At 36.6% G+C, this 20,424-nt stretch overlaps 1 protein-coding gene across 1 annotated transcript in view; it reads right to left on the bottom strand.

Moving 5' to 3' along the window:
• Nucleotides 1–20,424, bottom strand: part of USH2A (usherin) — a 702,118-nt gene that overhangs the window by 647,556 nt on the left and 34,138 nt on the right. The window contains exon 3 of the mRNA XM_035010130.1: nucleotides 14,107–14,239. Coding sequence (XP_034866021.1) covers nucleotides 14,107–14,239 — 133 coding nt within the window. The remainder of the gene's footprint in view (nucleotides 1–14,106; nucleotides 14,240–20,424) is intronic.

Here is a 20,424-nt window from a genome sequence, read left to right as displayed (position 1 = left end):
AAAAAGATTATTTCATGGGGTTCACCTACACAAAATAACTGCACTTTCAAACACCTAGCACATCATTACTCTAACATTTTATCCCTCCTCACCCCAGAAAAATTTTGACTTTGAGCCAAAAATTAAATATTGTTAATGACCATTATTTAAAAATACTTAAGTTTCACAAAATCAATAAACTTAATATCTAAATTAACAATGTTAACATTAATATTTATGACAGCAACATTTTATTAAGTATCTAACATGAACCAAATACATGCACCTTGAAAACGATGTATACACATGACAAATCAGAAAATTTAGGAAGACAAATCAAGAAATTGGATTGAGAAGTGAAATTCTTTGCCAAAGTCACTTGGCTTTTAAGAAGCAGAGCTGGGATTCAAATCCAAAGCTGTCTGATTCTAAATCTCATGCCTTGCTTCTTAGGCACTAATTATTACAGCAATAATAATTTGTATGTACAACTTAAATGTCCAATGTAGATTTGTGTTTTGTCAACCCATGTTCAATTTAGAGTATATTATACTCTAAAGTATGTAGTATCTTATACTACATACTTCCTTTTTCATGTAATAACACATTCTGAACCTACAGCCATGTCTCTACAAATAGATATACTTCCTTTTCCATTGTAGGTATAATTTGAAATTTGTTTAATGAATTCCCTTTGGATTTTTTTAATTGGTTCCAGTTATTTGTTACTTTAATTCTACATTGAGCACTTTTGAGTATATATTTAAGGCCTTCTCTACTTATATTCTTGAGATATATCCTAGAAGTACAATTCTTGGATGAAATAGTATTCACATTTTTACTTTTCATAGTTTGCCAGATTATCTCAAACTCTTTCCACACTAATATCATCTCTTTTTTATTCCTTGCCCAACTAAGTACAAAATGATAAGCGTTGTTTGAATTTTAAATTCTGTTTGTTAGTCAGATATTTTCAATATTTTCCTTTAGTGTTTCTGGCCATGGAATCATGCTAATAAAAGTCTTCAATATGCCAGGATTGTAGAAACATTTGCTCTTATTTTCCTCTACTACTTCATGATTATATACTTTACATTTAAATTTTGACTCATCTGCAGGTGTGTGTGTGTGTGTGTGTGTTTGGTATGGTTGTAAGGCATAACTTTTAATTTTTGTAACTTCATTAGCCAATTTTCCTGATTTATTGTTACATATCTTCTCTAGGACCATCTGAAACACCAACTCAATCTTTAAAGTCCTCTTCACCTATATATATGCCTTGTTTCTATACTCTTCTTCCACTCTATTAGCCTGTCTTAATTAATCAATTTCTATACTTTTCTTTTTCTTTTTTAATCTAATTCCAAAAATAATTCTCTCAGAAAAATTTTATCATAATCTCAAGTACAAGGAAAATGTCAGATGTTTCAATATTTTCCTTCTCTGTCCTCTGTACCTAGCTGAGCTTACATATGTTAACCTATGGGATGCCAGCAGAAGTTAAAGGTAGTATTTCAACGAAAGAATGAAAAACAATCAGATGAATTAAGATACAACACACAGCAGAAAACATGGAAGGGAAAGGAAGCTGGAGTTAGCTTTAGATGATTATTCTTTTCTTTCCTGTGTTTTCACTTTCTCAGATAAACAACAAATTTTCATTGGTTCTTTAATGTCCAATTACTTTCCTAAGAAAGTGCTTCACACCTTTAAATACATACATAGGGAAATTAGAACTCTGTTGATAAATGAGTTCAGAAGAAGCCCTGAAAAGGTTTGATTCTTATAATTTTGTATTTTTAAACCCAAAATTTGGGGGGATGTTATAGTTTATACCAGAGTGAAATTAGAGACTTGTAATTACATGTCTGCTATCATAACTCCTCTAGGTTTTATGTCCAACTGGAGGCATTTGAATAAACCTGCAATGGAAGAAAGTGCTCTAAGAAGGAACTGACACATACTGGTTGATAGATATGGTCTAAGGTGTTTCTATTTGTATATTAAAAAATCAGCCCAACCAAATCATATTATCTCATTAGCATATATACTTTATATTTATACATATTTCATTAATATGTATACAGGGGTTGGTGAAAAGCATTTATCTGGTCAATGATTAATTTCCTAGAGACGGCAAAAACAAGGCCTGCAGCAAGAGAAAGTGTCATTGGCAACATATTTTTCTAGAAAGTTATGGTAGTTAAAGATGAGAAACCCCCTCCCCCCCCCCAAAAAAGCTCTGCAGCAAGCCAACACTGATGTGAAAAGTTGTTGCTTCCTGGGTACAGAAACAGGGAAAAAAGTTAAACCCAACCAGAGAAAGAGAGGAAAGACATCTTGATCTCCTATGGGCCTTCATTTGATATGCCTGGGTTTGAGACAGTGTCTGCTCCAAAGCAGAGACAGCCGGCCCGGCACTGCATGAGAGCACCCTTAATTCAGCTCGCAGTAATCTCCTGCACAATTACCTCTCCTGAATGAAACCATCTTGGGTATGGACAAAAGTATGGAGGACAGTGACTTAATTTTTTGATTAAAAAAAAAGGAGCGAGAGAAAGAAAATGATTTATAATAAGTCCATGGGAACATTCTGTATCTATCTCTTTTCTGATTAGAGAGGTGGCATGGAGCCTGGCTCATTAGGCAGAAGTAATGAGCCAGTCTATATGCCATCTCTAATTAGAGAAAAGATACAGTAGGTACAACTGTACCTATAAATTGATAGAATAAAGACAAAAATTATTTTAAAGTACCCTTTCCCTTGTAGCACTCTGATGCCCAAATCTTAAGGAGAAAATTGTAATAAAAAACTAAGCAACATTTGAAATAAACCCTTTCCACTGATATGTTTTCTAATCAGAAATTAAATTTATTTTTACATAGTTTAAAAACAAATATCATATTCAGTCCCCACTGTCCTTTTGAAGCACTCATTCAACATTTAGTGTACTGAAGAATAGAAGCAAGTCATTTCAATCCCACAGGGCATAGCAGACTAATTTATAGCACTTTCAGATAGTTTGAGCAACATTTGGTGCAATAAAACACTTTTAGAAGTACTAATGGGGATTAAATATTGAAATAAGGCTCACAAGATTTAATGTTTTATTAAGAGATTCTGTATGCAGAGTACTTTATAAAATTCTCCAATACACTAATTACTCAAACCCAGTTTCTAAATATATAGTTTCCTTCAATTACTTTTTCACATAAGTTTAGTTTGATCGAAGAACATATGCAAATTAAAATAGTTATGTCTAGACATTTTGTCTTCTGATCTCTCAACAATTCTATAGAAAGATATCATTATCCCTACTTACAAGAAAATAGGTGTTCAAAGAGGTTAATAATAGTTGCCATTCAATGAATATTAACTATATGACAAGCAACATATACTACCCACACATGATCTCATATAATTCTTGTTATAGTCCTATAAACTATTTATTAAAACATCATTTCATAGATTAGAAACCTGAGATTTACAAAGGATACATATTTTCATCAAAGGCACACAACGGGATTGGATTTAATTCTAAGTTTTTTGACACCAGGGGTAGGAAATTTAACCACAAAGTTTTAGAATGTATTTTGAATATCAAAAATACACACCTTTTCTCTCTATAAACTAGATCATGTCTAGACAACTCAGACCATAGGGCAACGCAAATTGAAATTTTGCATTACTTCAAAATTAGTAACACCTATCACTATCTACATGACAACTCCACAGCCATGACAATTTATGCATTTATTGAAAGTATTTGAAAAAATTGAGTGTCTACCATATACAATTGACAGGATTGTATAACTATTAGAATTAAAATTTAGCAAAGTCACTGGCCTTAATTAAGGTCAATATAAAAACTGATGGTATTTTTATATAATAGAAAATGAAGTTCAAAAACAATACTCAGTATAATTGCATGAAAAAAGAACCAACAAATACATAGAACTAAGTCTTACAAATGAGTGAGACTTCTGGACAAAAAATTAACAACATTGCTGGAAGAAATTAAAAAATGCATTATATTCATGGGTTGGAAGATCTGATATCATATAGATGCCCATTTTCCCAAAATTGAGTTAATGATTCAAATCCCAGCAGAATTTTTGTGAAAATTGTAAAACCACTTCTCAAATTCATATAATAGCCAAGAAAATATTAAAAGGAAAAAGAGTTCAAAAATTAAATACTTTCATATTTTAAGACTTTTATAAAACTACAGTTATGAAAACTAAATATTTTGATTCAAGTATAGGCAAACAAATCACTGGAACAAAATAGAGAGCTCAGAAACAAACCCATCTTCACATATACAGGTATATGATTTGTGACAATTACCATGCACTGCAGGGTAGTGAAGAAATGATCTGTTTAATGAAAATGGTTCTGGGTCAATTAAATATTCAGGTGAGAAATAAAAAATTAATCTTGACCCCTACCTTATACCACACCCAAAAATAAATTCAGATAGAAAACAGACCTAAATTTGAGAGGTAAAATAATGGCATTTCTAACTAAAACGTAGAATGAATATCTCCATGAGATCAGGGTTTGCAAAGATTTCCTAAACAGGACATAAAAAATACTAAGTATAAAAGAAAAATTAGTAAATTGGACTTCATTAAAATTAGGAACTTCTGTTGATTAAAAAATACCATTAAGTGTTCAGCAACTACAGTGTGCCAGATTCTAGAAAAACAGTAATGTTTTTCATGCATAGACTCTTTTGATCCTCACAATGGAACTGTAATGTCATCATCATCATTTTAAATTTGGGGTAACTAAAAGAATACTAGAACTCTAATTCAAAAGGATACATGCACCCCATGTTTATAGCAGCTTTATTTACAATAGCCAAGGTATGGAAGCAGCTGAAGTGTCCATTGATTGATGAATGGATAAAGAACATGTGAGATACACACACACACACACATATATACACACAATGGAATAATATTCAGCCATAAAAAGAATGAAATCTTGCCATTTGCAACAACATGGATGGAACTAGAGAGTATAATGCTAAGTGAAATAAGTCAGTCAGAAAAAGAAAAATACCATATGATTTTATTCATATGTGGAATTTAAGAAACAAAACAAATGAGTAAAAGTAAAAAAAAAATAAGAGAGGCAAATCAAGAAACAGACTCTTAATTATAGAGAACAGGAGGGGCGGAGCAAGATGGCGGAGGAGTAGGAGACCTGGATTTCGTCTCCTCTCAGGAATTCAGCTGGATAGGGATCAAACCATTCTGAACACCTACAAACCCAACAGGAGATCGAAGAAAAGAAGAGCAACAACTCTCTCATCAGAAAAGCGACCACTTTCTGGAAGGTAGGACGTGTGGAGAAGTGAATCCGAGGCGATATTCGGGAGGACAGACGGCGGGGGAGGGGCCTCCATCGGCCGCTTCTGGCAAGTGCTAGAGCCGCGGAGCACAAAATCGGAACTTTTAAAAGTCTGCTCCGCCGAGGGACGTCACTCTGGGGGTTAAGCGGGGGGTGGAACCCTCCGGGACAGTGTGGTCTCGGGACCCTCGGGGTCACAGAAAGACCGGGGATGCCTGAGTGTGGCAGAGCTCCCAGGTATTGGAGCAGGGAAGCCGGCTGCAGAGGCGGAGCCCAGGCGCGGGCTCTCAGCTAAGGGTCGCCATAAACCGTGATCCGCGGCCCAGTCGGGCCACTGCTCCTCCAGCAGGGACCCAACAAGCGGCAGATCCGGGGAGACTCACCTTCCTCCCCCGGGAGGAGCCGCGCGGGAGTGCACCGCAGGGATCTGCTGGGTTTAGAGACTCCACACATGGTCGGGTGCCAGAGATAGAAACGCGCGGTCACAGGCCGGGTGAGCAGAGTGCGGCCGGAGACCGGGGAGACGGGAGTAACTAACGGCTTTTCTCTGGGGGCTCACTGAGGAGCGGGGCCCCGAGTTCTTGGCTCCTCCGGGGCGGAGATTGGGAGGCCGCCATTTTCACTCTCCGCCTCCAAAGCTGTACGGAAAGCTCGCAGGGAACAAAAGCCCCGGAGAGCAAACCCGAGCAGATTACTTAGCCGGGAGAGGGCAAGGGCGGGGCAAGTCCGCCTCCGGTGGAGACATTTGGAAACCACGGCAACAGGCCCCTCCCCAGAAGATCAGCGAGAACAGCCAGCCAAGACCAAGTTTACCGATCAATGAGAACGGCAGAACTCCAGCGCTAGGGGAATACTGCACATAGAATTCACGGCTTTTTTTACCATGATTCTGTAGTCTTTCAAAGTTAATTTTTTTTAACTGTCTTTTTTTTTTTCTTTTTCCCTTTTTCAACCAACATCTTATCAATCCCTTTTTTTTAAAAAACATTTTTATTTTTCATTTTTAGAGTCATTCTATCCCTTCATAGTAGTTACCCGTATTTTTGGCATATATATATAAGTTGTTCTCTCTTTAAAATTTTGAGATAGTTTCTTCTAACAGATTAAAATATACCCTAAATCTCTAGTATATGGTTTTTTCTACTCCCCTGCCTGATCACATTCTCTCCCTTTTTTTTTCTTTTTTTTTAAATCCTCTTCTTTCTTTTTTCAAACAACTTCTTATCAATTCCTTTTATAAAATTTTTTATAATTTCCATCTTTACAGTCATATTCCATCCCTGCATCATATCAACCCTTATTTTTGTACATATATAAGTTTTTCTTTCTTTAAAATTTTGGGAGGCACTTTCTTCTAAAAGACCAAAATACACCCCAAATCTAGTGTGTGGCACTGATCTATATACCAGCCTGATCATATTTGATCACATTCTGGTTTTTTTGTTGTTGTTGTTTTGTTTTGTTTGTTTGTTTTAGTTTTTATCTTTTTCTTCTTTTTCTTTTTTCTCTTTCCATTTCTTTTTCCACTGCTTCAGGTCTTTTCTGATTTGTTTAGAGTATATTTTCTGGGGACGTGGTTACTCTGCTAGCATTTTGTTCTCTCATTAATCTATTCTCCTCTGCACAAAATGACAAGATGGAAAAAATCACCTCAACAAAAAGAACAAGAGGTAGTACCGACTGCCAGGGACCTACTCAATACGGACATTAGCACGATGTCAGATCTAGAGTTCAGAATCATCACTTTAAAGATACTAGCTGGACTTGAAACAAATATGGAAGTTATTAGAGAAACGCTTTCTGGAGAAGTAAAAGAACTAAAATCTAACCAAGGGGCGCCTGGGTGGCTCAGTCGTTAAGTGTCTGCCTTCGGCTCAGGTCATGGTCCCAGGGACCTGGGATCGAGCGCCGCATCGGGCTCCCTGCTCAGCAGGAAGCCTGCTTCTCCCTCTCCCACTCCCCCTGCTTGTGTTCCCTCTCTTGCTGTCTCTCTCTGTCAAATAAATAAATAAAATCTTTAAAAAAATAAAAAATAAAAAAAATAAAATCTAACCAAGTAGAAATCAAAAAGGCTATTAATGAGGTGCAATCAAAAATGGGGGCGCTAACTGCTAGGATAAATGAGGCAGAAGAGAGAATCAGTAATATAGAAGGCCAAATGATGGAAAATAAAGAAGCTGAGAAAAAGAGAGATAAACAACTACTGGATCACGAGGGCAGAATTCGAGAGATAAGCGATACCATAAGACGAAACAACATTAGAATAATTGGGATCCCAGAAGAAGAAGAAAGAGAGAGAGGGGCAGAAGGTATAATGGAGCAAATTATAGCAGAGAACTTCCCTAATTTGGGGAAGGAAACAGACATCAAAATCCAGAAAGCACAGAGAACCCCTCTCAAAATCAATAAAAATAGGTCAACACCCCGACATCTAATAGTAAAACTTACGAGTCTCATAGACAAAGAGAAAATCCTGAAAGCAGCTCGGGAGAAGAGATATGTAACCTACAATGGTAGAAACATTAGACTGGCAACAGACCTATCCACAGAGACCTGGCAGGCCAGAAAGGACTGGCAGGATATGTTCAGAGCACTAAATGAGAAAAATATGCAGCCAACAATACTATATCCAGCTAGGCTGTCACTGAAAATTGAAGGAGAGATAAAAAGCTTCCAGGACAAACAAAAACTAAAGGAATTTGCAAACACAAAACCAGCCCTACAGGAAATCTTGAAAGGGGTCCTCTAAGCAAAGAGAGAACCTAAAAGCAACATAGACCAGAAAGGAACACAGACAATATACGGTAACAGTCACCTTACAGGCAATACAATGGCACTAAATTCCTATCTTTCAATAGTTACCCTGAATGTAAATTGGCTAAATGCCCCAATCAAAAGACACAGGCTATCAGACTGGATTAAAAAACAAGACCCATCCATATGCTGTCTGCAAGAGACTCATTTTAGACCCAAAGACACCACAGATTGAAAGTGAGGGGGTGGAAAACCATTTACCATGCTAATGGACACCAAAAGAAAGCTGGGGTGGCAATCCTTATATCAGACAAATTAGATTTTAAACCAAAGACTGTAATAAAAGATGAGGAAGGACATTATATCCTACTTAAAGGATCTATCCAACAAGAAGATCTAACAATTGTAAATATCTATGCCCCTAACATGGGAGCAGCCAATTCTATAAGGCAATTAATAACAAAAGCAAAGAAACACATAGACAACAATACAATAATAGTGGGGGACTTTAACACCCCCCTCACTGAAATGGACAGATCGTCTAAGCAAAAGATCAACAAGGAAATAAAGACTTTAAATGACACTGGACCAAATGGACTTCACAGACATATTCAGAACATTCCATCCCAAAGCAACGGAATACACATTTTTCTCTAGTGCCCATGGAACATTCTCCAGAATAGATCACATCCTAGGTCATAAATCAGGTCTCAACCGGTACCAAAAGACTGGGATCATTCCCTGCCTATTTTCAGACCATAATGCTTTGAAACTAGAACTCAATCACAAGAGGAAAGTTGGAAAGAACTCAAATACATGGAGGCTAAAGAGCATCCTACTGAAGAATGAATGGGTCAACCAGGAAATTAAAGAAGAATTAAAAAAATACATGGAAACCAATGAAAATGAAAATACAACTATTCAAAATCTTTGGGATGCAGCAAAGGCAGTCCTAAGAGGAAAGTATATAGTAATATAAGCCTTTCTCAAGAAACAAGAAAGGTCTCAAGTACACAACCTAACCCTACACCTAAAGGAGCTGGAGAAAGAATAGCAAATAAAGCCTAAACCCAGCAGGAGAAGAGAAATAATAAAGATCAGAGCAGAAATCAATGAAATAGAAACTAAAAGAACAGTAGAACAGATCAACGGAACTAGGATCTGGTTCTTTGAAAGAATTAACAAGATCGATAAACCCCTGGCCAGACTTAGCAAAAAGAAAAGAGAAATGACCCAAATCAGCAAAATCATGAATGAAAGAAGAGAGATCACAACCAACACCAAAGAAATACAAACAATTATAAGAACATATTATGAGCAACTCTGTGCCAGCAAATTAGATAACCTGGAAGAAATGGATGCATTCCTAGAGATGTATCAACTACCAAAACTGAACCAGGAAGAAATAGAAAACCTGAACAGACCTATAATCACTAAGGAAATGGAAGCAGTCATCAAAAATCTCCCAAAAAACAAAAGCCCAGGGCCAGATGGCTTCCCAGGGGAATTCTACCAAACATTTCAAGAAGAATTAATACCTATTCTTCTGAAACTGTTCCAAAAAATAGACATGGAAGGAAAACTTCCAAACTCATTTTATGAGGCCAGCATTACCTTGATCCCAAAACCAGACAAAGACCCCATCAAAAAGGAGAATTACAGACCAATATCCCTGATGAACATGGATGCAAAAATTCTCACCAAAATACTAGCCAATAGGATCCAACAGTACATTAAAAGGATTATTCACCACGACCAAGTGGGATTTATTCCTGGGCTGCAAGGTTGGTTCAACATCCGCAAATCAATCAATGTGATACAATACATTAACAAAAGAAAGAACAAGAATCATATGGTCCTCTCAATAGATGCAGAAAAAGCTTTTGACAAAGTACAGCATCCTTTCTTGATCAAAACTCTTCAGAGTATAGGCATAGAGGGTACATACCTCAATATCATAAAAGCCATCTATGAAAAACCTACAGTGAATATCATTCTCAATGGGGAAAAACTGAGAGCTTTCCCTCTAAGGTCAGGAACGCGGCAGGGATGTCCACTATCACCACTGCTATTCAACATAGTATTGGAAGTCCTAGCCACAGCAATCAGACAACAAAAAGAAATCAAAGGCATCCAAATCGGCAAAGAAGAAGTCAAACTCTCACTCTTTGCAGATGGTATGATACTTTATGTGGAAAACCCCAAAGACTCCACCCCAAAACTGCTAGAACTCATACAGGAATTCAGTAAAGTGGCAGGATATAAAATCAATGTACAGAAGTCAGTGGCATTCCTATACACCAACAACAAGACAGAAGAAAGAGAAATTAAGGAGTCGATCCCATTTACACTCAAAACCATAAGAAACCTAGGAATAAATCTAACCAAAGAGACAAAGGATCTGTCCTCAGAAAATTATAAAATACTCATGAAAGAAATTGAGGAAGACACAAAGAAATGGAAAAACGTTCCATGCTTATGGATCGGAAGAACAAATATTGTGAAGATGTCAATGCTACCTAGAGCAATCTACACATTCAATGCAATCCTCATCAAAATACCATCCACTTTTTTCAAAGAAATGGAACAAATAATCCTAAAATTTGTATGGAACCAGAAAAGACCCCGCATAGCCAGAGGAATGTTGAAAAAGAAAAGCAAAGCCGGCGGCATCACAATTCCGGACTTCCAGCTCTATTACAAAGCTGTCATCATCAAGACAGCATGGTACTGACACAAAAACAGACACATAGATCAATGGAACAGAATAGAGAGCCCAGAAATGGACCCTCAACTCTATGGTCAACTCATCTTTGACAAAGCAGGAAAAAATGTCCAATGGAACAAAGACAGTCTCTTCAACAAATGGTGTTGGAAAAATTGGATAGCCACATGCAGAAGAATGAAACTGGACCATTTCCTTACACCACACACAAAAATAGACTCCAAATGATTGAAAGACCTAAATGTGAGACAGGAGTCCATCAAAATCCTAAAGGAGAAAACAGGCAGCAACCTCTTCGACCTCAGCCTAAGCAACTTCTTCCTAGAAACATTGCCAAGGCAAGGGAAGCAAGGGCAAAAGTGAACTCTTGGGACTTCATCAAGATAAGAAGCTTTTGCAAAGCAAAGGAAACAGTCAACAAAACCAAAAGACAACCGACAGAAAGGGAGAAGATATTTGCAAATGACATATCAGATAAAGGGCTAGTATCCAAAATCTATAAAGAACTCATCAAACTCAACACCCAAAGAACAAAGAATCCAATCAAGAAATGGGCAGAAGACATGAACAGACATTTTTCCAAAGAAGACATCCAAATGGCCAACAGACAAATGAAAAAGAGCTCAATATCGTTCAGCATCAGGGAAATCCAAATGAAAACCTCAATGAGATACCACCTCACACCAGTCAGAATGGCTAAAATTAACAAGTCAGGAAATGACAGATGTTGGCGGGGATGTGGAGAAAGGGGAACCCTCCTACAGTCTTGGTGGGAATGCAAGCTGGTGCAGCCACTCTGGAAAACAGTATGGAGGTTCCTCAAAAAGTTGAAAATAGAGCTACCATAGGATCCAGCAATTGCACTACTGGGTATTTACCCCAAAGATACAAACATAGGGATCCGAAGGGGTACGTGCTCCCCGATGTTTATAGCAGCAATGTCCACAATAACCAAAACATGGAAAGAGGCAAGATATCCATCGATAGATGAATGGCTAAAGAAGATGTGGTATATATGTACAATGGAATATTATGCAGCCATCAAAAGGAATGAGATCTTGCCATTTGCAACGATATGGATGGAACTGGAGGGTATTATGCTGAGCAAAATAAGGCAATCAGAGAAAGACATGTATCATATGACCTCACTGATATGAGGAATTCTTAATTGCAGGAAACAAACTGAGGGTTGCTGGAGTGGGGGGTGGGGTGGGAGGGATGGGGTGACTGGGTGATAGACCCTGGGGAGGGTATGTGCTCTGGTAAGTGCTGTGAATTGTGCAAGACTGTTGAATCTCAGATCTGTCCCTCTGAAACAAATAATGCAATATATGTTAAGAAAAAAAAAAAAGAAGAAGAAGAAGGTAGGAGGGGAAGAAAGAAGTGGGGGAAATCGGAGGGGTAGACGAACCATGAGAGACGATGGACTCTGAAAAACAAACTGAGGGTTCTAGAGGGGAGGGGGGTGGGAGGATGGGTTAGCCTGGTGGTGGGTATTGAGGAGGGCACATTCTGCATGGAGCACTGGGTGTTATGCACAAACAATGAATCATGGAACACTTCATCTAAAACTAATGATGTGATGTATGGGGATTAACATAAGAATAAAAAAAAAATGATAGAGAACAAACTGATGGTTACCAGGCGGGAGGGGGTGGGGGGTGCATTATAGATGATGGGGATCAAGGAGTGCACTTGTCGTGATAAGCACAGGGTGATGTATGAAAATGTTGAATCACTATATTATACACCTGAAACTAATATAACACTGTATGTTAACTAAGTGGAATTAAAATAAAAACTTAAAAAATACATAAATTAAATAAATTTGGGGTTACTACATTTTAGAGTCATTAAAAATTTGTTCCAAGTCACATGGCTACTGAGTGAGGAGAGGGAATTTGAATCCAGGCAGACTGACACCAAAGTTTAAGGTCTTAAGGAACTGTGCAGACCATTGTTCAAATGCATATGTAGGTATATATGTGTGTCAGCATGGACTACACAGATATAGAAACAGGTATAGAAATATAGACATATATAGTGATTTCTAGCAAATAACTGCTAATAATATTGAAATATTAGGAATAATCCAAATGCTCATTAATAGGAGATTGTTTTAAAGTTCTTGTTCCAAATATACAATTGTGCACAATGAAGCCATTTTAAATGAGAAGGCATATTAACATGGAATGTTGTCCATAACATTTGGAGGGAAAGTATTTATTTTTAGAGGGCTCAGAGAAAGCATATGTATTATAATTTCATTTTTGGAAAATTATAATTATAACCATATCTCCAGCAATATGTACTAAAATTCTGGAAGGGTATAAAAAAGTTAGCTATATCTATAAAGGTAGAAAAATGTAAAATATTTTTTATTCCATAGAGTTCTGTATTGTGTGAATTTTATTATAATGAGTATTTATTATTTAATAATATAAGATAATAATTCCATTTTTAAAGTGCAGGTGATTTATAGACAATTGTGCTAATTATTTCCAGATAATTCTAAATTCAATTTCTGTTTTTATTCAGGATGTAGCGTATAGTATCTTTTAAACCTATATGGCCTGTTTTTATGGCAGGAAGATATGAACACCATAAATCCAGCTTATTATTGTTGAATATTATTTTTTAGTCTCCAATACTCTAAGTCCTACTTTAAAATTCAAACCAAAAAAAAAAGAGAAAATATAGTTTATCATTCATTGTTCTTATTTAAAAATTGATCTTAATAGGTTACCGTTTAATTTTAAAGTTTCCCTAGTATAGTGGGTTGAAGAGTGATCTCCAAAATGTATGTCCACCTGGAACCTGAGATTGTGACCTTATTTGAAAATAGGGTCTTTGCATATATAATGAAGGATCTGGAAAGGAAAGCATATAGGATGGAGGGGGGTGATAAATTTAACCACAAGTCCTCTTAGAAGAGAAGGGAAGAGGACACAGAGGAGAAGGTCATGTGAACATGGAAGCAAAGATTGGGTCTGTGCAGCTACAAGCCAAGGAGCACTATGGACTTCCAGAAGCCAGAAAAAGAGGCACAGAACTGGTTGGAACCTCCAGAAGAAAAACGACACTGCAAACCCTTGATTTCAGATTTATAGGCTCCAGAACTGTGGGGAGAGGACACATATCTGCTGTATTAAGTCCACCCAGTTGCTGCTAATTTGTGGCAGCAGCCCTAGGAAACAAATAAACCTAGATATTTTAAAATATTATTTTTGACACTTTCTTTAGTAATACTGTAATTGGATAAAATAATTTTCTGAAGTCAGAATCTTACCATTTAAACTCTGTCCTATTTGTGTAGTACCAGAGGCAAAATCTATAATTGAACCACTTAGAGTTCTTGCATCAAATGCTGTATTATCCTCCTCCAAACCATTGATGAAGAAACTGATTTTTGTCTGATGCACCTGCAAGAAATTATCACCATTATTATTTTAATTGTGTAACCTTGTATTTTATAATTACATTTCAGCAGTCTTTCTCAAGTTAATTTCCTACTTCACTACTTTCTTCAGTTGGAAAGACTGAAAACTATTTTAATGGCTCAATGATATATCTGTGTGTTTGTATATCTAGATATGAACCTACATATTATAGTTTTGTGCTGTGATATCTACCAGGGTATTCACAGGTATATATAATTATTTGTCCCATATATTTAAGTAGCTCTGACTGCCATGCCTTCATAACTTTTTTGAGAATATGTTGTTCCTTTAGATACTAAATTTGTTACAACCATATTTGGAAATAAACAGAAATGAATACAAAAGGTAGAAATATTCAGAGCTAGATATACCAAAAATGTATAATATATGGATATAATACAATTTAAGTTGTTAATAGGAAATGTTTCTTGTAAATATTTCCTTTATTAGTGTTGGTACCATAGTTGGTAATATTCAGCTGTATTTACTTCCCCAATACAGAATATAAAAATTTGACAAAAATATTCTAGGCTAATTAATCTGACAACCTAACAACTCTCTACATCAGGGATCAACAAACTTTTTCTGTAAACAGGCAGAGAATAAATGCTGTTTATCTGCAAGCCAAGTAATTTGATTTTGTGGTCCAAATGGTCCGGGTCACAACTGCTCAACTCTGCTATTGTAATAGGACAGCAACCAGAGACAATACACATGTGAATGAGCATGGATGTGTTCCAGAGAAATTTTATTAAAACATTTGACCAGGGCACCTGCATGGCTCAGCCAGTTAAGCATCTGCCTTCAGCTCAGGTCATGATCTCGGGGTCCTGGGATCAAGCTCTGTGACGGGCTCCCTGCTCAGAGGGACGCCTGCATCTCCCTCTCCCTGTCCCCCTCCCCTCGCTCATGTACTACCTCTCTCTCTCAAATAAAATCTTTTAAAAAAATAAAAATAATAAATAATAAAACATTCAACCAACCAGATTTGTTCCAGGAGTTATGGCTAGATGATCCCTTAATTACATTATAATTGTGAAATTATGAAATTTTATTTGTGTGCAGTGATACCTGAAGAGCCAATTCAAACAGTTACTCAGACTACTTCATGGATGGTATCTATACAAAATCTTCAATGATTGCATATATTTCTGAATAAACTGATCAGCTGTTTGATATCAACTTTAGTATCGACAAACAGTCCTGTTCAAGTGCTTTTAATTTGAATGTACAGGGAATCCCTGGTGCTCTAGCCAAGGGGCTGAAATGGCAAAAAAAACATGAGGGTGGGAGTAGGGATAGGGGAAAGAGAGAAATACAATGTCTTGCAGTTGAAAGGCTAGATGCTAACATTTTAATTAAAAATACAATGAAATCATAGCATTCAAAATGCTATTCTCCTAAAACTTCCTCACAATAACTGATGAAAGTAGGCCATTCTCCAACATCTTTAGATCATTATGTGAGTGAGTGACTGTCTTACTTTTCAACAGCCCTCTCTCTCCAAGCAAACAAACAAACCAATCAACCAATCCTGGGAGTTAACAACATGATTACTTGGGAATATTAATTCTTCAAAAAGTTATTCCATATAGCTTTTCTCCATACTATCTAATCTGCTTTTATTAAAACCATGTAGTTCTTTAAGTCTACCGACCCCATGTTACATTTTACTTAATTCTAAAACAAAGCCTTGACATAAAGACCCAAAACCACACACCATCTCCTCGTGGGCCCGCATATATACCTCTCGGCTGGGTCGTAGGGCTGCATTTTTTTTGCAACCCATTTTTTACAGCCTGTTACTGTCATTTGGTGTTTGACTGTTATCATTATAAAAGATACAGGCTTTTCTACTTTGTTATTTGTAGCATTATCTCATGTTTTACAACATCTTTGTGCAACATGCAGGCACATGAAATATAACTAGTGAAAAGTTCTCGATGGTATTAATGCATAAAAAAGAATGTGGTTCCATCTCTACTGTCTTTACCCAGCCAAAAGCTGATGAACAGCCAATTTTCCTTTATCACATTAGCACAGCCATGAGGGAAACACATTTGTTCTAGTCAGCTACACTAAAGATACTATTACCAATCTAACATATACATGTTTTATATCAGCTGTATTCTCAGAGCATGAGAGAGCCAACAATATATTAACACTAGCATGACAGTTTATTTAAGAAAAGAAAATTGTCTCTGTAGAGGGACAGAAGTTAGAAATGTATGGCTAAAGCTCAGTGTCACTGGTCTAATAAAGGTAATAATTCTTAGGCTTTCTTTATAGCAGGTAACACTCCTGTGACAGTTCTGTCATATCATTCAAATAAAAATGTTGTCTTTTACAAGTTTAAGTGCACCTTTATTTTGAGTCAGATAGAAAGCATGTTTTTGATTTTCTATATTCACTGTATTATATCTGTAGTCAAGAGTTCAGGACCTTCTTTTTTTTTTTTTTATCAACTCATCACATATTTGCTTAGTAGAAGGATTCAGTGTCACTTGCAGTGAATTCTGCAAGGATGTTTTCACTTTGTTGGTACTTACAAAATGATTAATGATGATCTCAAGCCACTCTCTTCTCTTGTCCCCTCCCCTATCAACCACCTTTCTATAAATAAGATTAAATCTTCTTTGGTGTTCTGTACCATGTTTTATATTCCAAGATTCTCTTAACTACTTTGCAATTCTGGTCTGGGGCCCCATCACACTGGAACCATGAAGATGCAGGTAGTTCTTGGCAATAGCTCATTCTGATGATCCCCTTGCCAGTTATCTGGAGGAATAGGAATATGTGTGGTGGAATTTCTGATTTGCGACAAGAAAGCCTTCTGCTGAAGTAAACTTCACACCCATCTCATTTTCCACCTCTCGGGGATTAGAGGAGTTTGTACGTGTTTATTGGTGTGGCTTGAAGGAACGAATTGGCCAAGCCAGTGGTAGAAAAGCCTTAAATCCCCTCATAAGACATTCAAAAAACACATTGGAAAGAAGATAGAGGGGAGCAGGTCATTCTCGACCCTTCATTCTCCTGAGGTTTTATATTTCATTTTAATGATTTGGGGGGGGGGTCAAATTTGTGTCCCTATGGTAGTCTGTGCTCATTCCTTTGAGCACAAGAGTGTATTAGTTGTTTTTTGTTGCTGTTGTTTTAAGTAGAATTCCTGACCATTTTCATGCCTGATTAGATGGGGGTGTAATTCAAAATTCCAGAAAGTCACGCAATAGCTGAGAAGCTACCAAGAAAAAAATTCAATCAAGTCCACCTGGAGTATCATAACTATCATCAGCTGTTCCACTGAAATGCCAAATCTTTGTTGCTTTTCTGCTCCTGCCGGCCACCAACAACCAAAAGAAAGTACTGACTGAGGCTAGGAAATATGCAGAATACCTGTGCTAACTTCCTCACCAGAGAAATCCTTTTCTTGTTGCTTATATTCTTCTAATTTCATTTTAATTCAATAAAGCAGGAAGGTAGTACTCACACTTCCCCTATAAATTATAAATAAAGAAAATAAAGTCATGATCCTTTTTCACAAGGCACTTACATGTATGAATAATTTTAATAGACTAGTGTTTGCAACACTATAAATGATGACAGTTGTTTTTGACTTAAGTACTGATTCAGTGCAGTTAATAAAGTGTTGTCTTTTTCGAAGAGTTGCTTTGAGAAGTTGTGCCTCAATCCATTCATGTATGGTGTATAATTTTGGCCCTTTCCTGTAAGACTTGTCTTTTCAGAACCAACTTACAAGCCTCCCAGAAATACCAGTTTCATTAATTTAACGGGTCTCATTTTAAAGCAAAACCATTTTAAGAATTTTGAATAATACCTTTTTTATAGATTTAATATAAAGTGATTTGGCAATATATCTTGAATTCAAATTTACCCTTAAAAGATGATGATGGATGATACAAATATAAAGATCATCATTTTGAATATTAAGAAATTCAGACAAAAACGAAAACTGTGATATGAATCTGAAGGGAAAACTTTGTGGAAGAAACATGTCTTGGACTTTCTGAAATAGAAATTGCCCTAAAATAGAATTTCTATTTCTAGGTTAAAGAAGGCTTTGCAAAAAAGCATCCATAATTTTTTAAGCATAAGGAAGGCAATTTATTCTGAAAACTCCATAAGATTATTTTAAAATATCATAGGTATGTTTTGTTCCCTTACCTGAGCACATGTGGAATGTCCCTTTTACTGTTTACTATCCTAAACCAAAGGTTTTCTGAGGTTCTTCCTTACTCATCCCATCCAATTTGATTTCTAACTAATCACCAAGAGCCAACTTCATCTAACTGGAGATGTCTCCTCACTGTCCGATGATCACACAGTGCTTAATTCCATCTCCATGCTTTGTCCAAGATATGGGAAGAACCTTGCTTTCTATGGGAAGAACCTTGCTACTGTCTTTCACTTACCTAAATTTTTAGTATTTTTCAAACATATCTCAAGTCCTGCATCTTTCAATAATCCTTTTCCAGCTACTTCAGCATTATAAAAGTGTTCACATTTATAGAAAAATCAGCATGTTGGGCATTAAAATTGTTATGTGTATTTTCTCTGTTTATCCTTACAACAATCCAAGGAAGGTTTGTTATTTTATCTTTATCTTAAAGGTAATGAAACTGAATCACAGAGAATTGAAAACAAGAAGGTTACAATATTCAAGGTCACATAGAAAGGTTGATGGGTTCCAGAGGCTGTTCAAACCGATTTTTATTAGTCAGTTACACCCAGTTAGCATTTCGAAGTAACAGCCGTCTCATGTGTCAGACCCATCCGTGAGTCTTTCTGCTAGAACTCCACTCAGCGATGATTTCGGCTTCACGTCAAACACCTCCCACAATGAGAAGGGTAACAACCCCGATGAACTACATAATCACTTGTCATATTCCTGACACTTTGCTGAATGCTCTACTTACATTACCTTGCTGAGTTCTCAGATTGCCCTTCTGCAGCGCTACTACCCCCAAAATAAGGACACTGAGTTTTAAGTGCTCCAGTGTCCCCCTTCTGCAGACTTGGGGAACCTTTCATCTTTGAACAGCTTTTACTATTATAAATGATAAAGCTGAAAAAGATCTCCTTATAACTTTAATTCATAGTTCCCAGCTCTAACTATTGAAACTACACCAGACAAATCCAATACCAATCCCTTTCCCATGTGAGAGCTCACAGATGTAAAGAAAGATGGCATTTTCTCCTAAGTCTTCTTCAGGATAAATACGCTTCGTTTCTGTTGTGTTCTAAATATGACATGGTTTGGGGTCTCTCTCTTCTTAAAACGTGGCTCTCTTCGTAAGTACTGCAATCTCTACATGTGATTTGACTTGCCAAACTGAAACAGGATTATCACCTTAATATAATCCAAAATTGCATGCTAGATTTTTGGCAATGACATCATGCAGCTAAAACTGATAAATTAAGTTGAGCTGACTACTCACTAAAATACTAAGTCTTTTCTTTCTTACATACTGCTTAAAACACATCCACCCCATCTTGTATTTACGCAGTTAGTTTCATGGACCCAAGGACAGAAATTTATATTTATCCATGTTACATTTCATCTTGTTAGATTCAGCCCATTGCTCCAGGCTGTCAAAATCTTTTTGGACGCTCTGTCTGTCATCAATGTATTTACCATCCTCCAAGATTTGTGTCATTTGCAAATTTGATGAGCGTGCCCTAAGTGCTGGGCAGAAGCTCAATAAATACTAATTGATTGATTGACTAATTGATACTCCAAAAATAAAACCACCAACACAATCTACACTGTTACAATTCTAAGCGATGAAGGCACCATTTTCTAACAGATAAATGTGTCATATAAGGATTCATCACCTTTGCCGAGTGTCCTTGTTTACTAACATGAATTTTTATATAATTATAAATAGTCTAGTCTATTAAATATTCCCTATTGAGCCACATTTATACAAACAATATGAATAAAAGAGGTCAGGCAATTATTCTGGGACGGCTGATTTGGCAGAAATTAATCACTTGGGTTGCCCTCAAATATTTGGAATGTGCATGTGTTCCCACAACTAGTTTGATTCACTAAATAACTGCTTATATTTTCATTCCCTTTGACCATATGAAAGATTCTACAGGAAAATGACTTTATACGCAGATAAGTTCCTCAAAGATTTTTCTTG

Source organism: Mirounga leonina, unplaced genomic scaffold, assembly GCF_011800145.1.
Source record: "Mirounga leonina isolate KUSES-001 unplaced genomic scaffold, KU_Mleo_1.0 Mir_154, whole genome shotgun sequence".
In the NCBI taxonomy this organism is placed as follows: domain Eukaryota; kingdom Metazoa; phylum Chordata; class Mammalia; order Carnivora; family Phocidae; genus Mirounga; species Mirounga leonina.
Note: the sequence above shows the minus strand (reverse complement) of the source record. Positions and strands in the feature narration are given on the sequence as shown.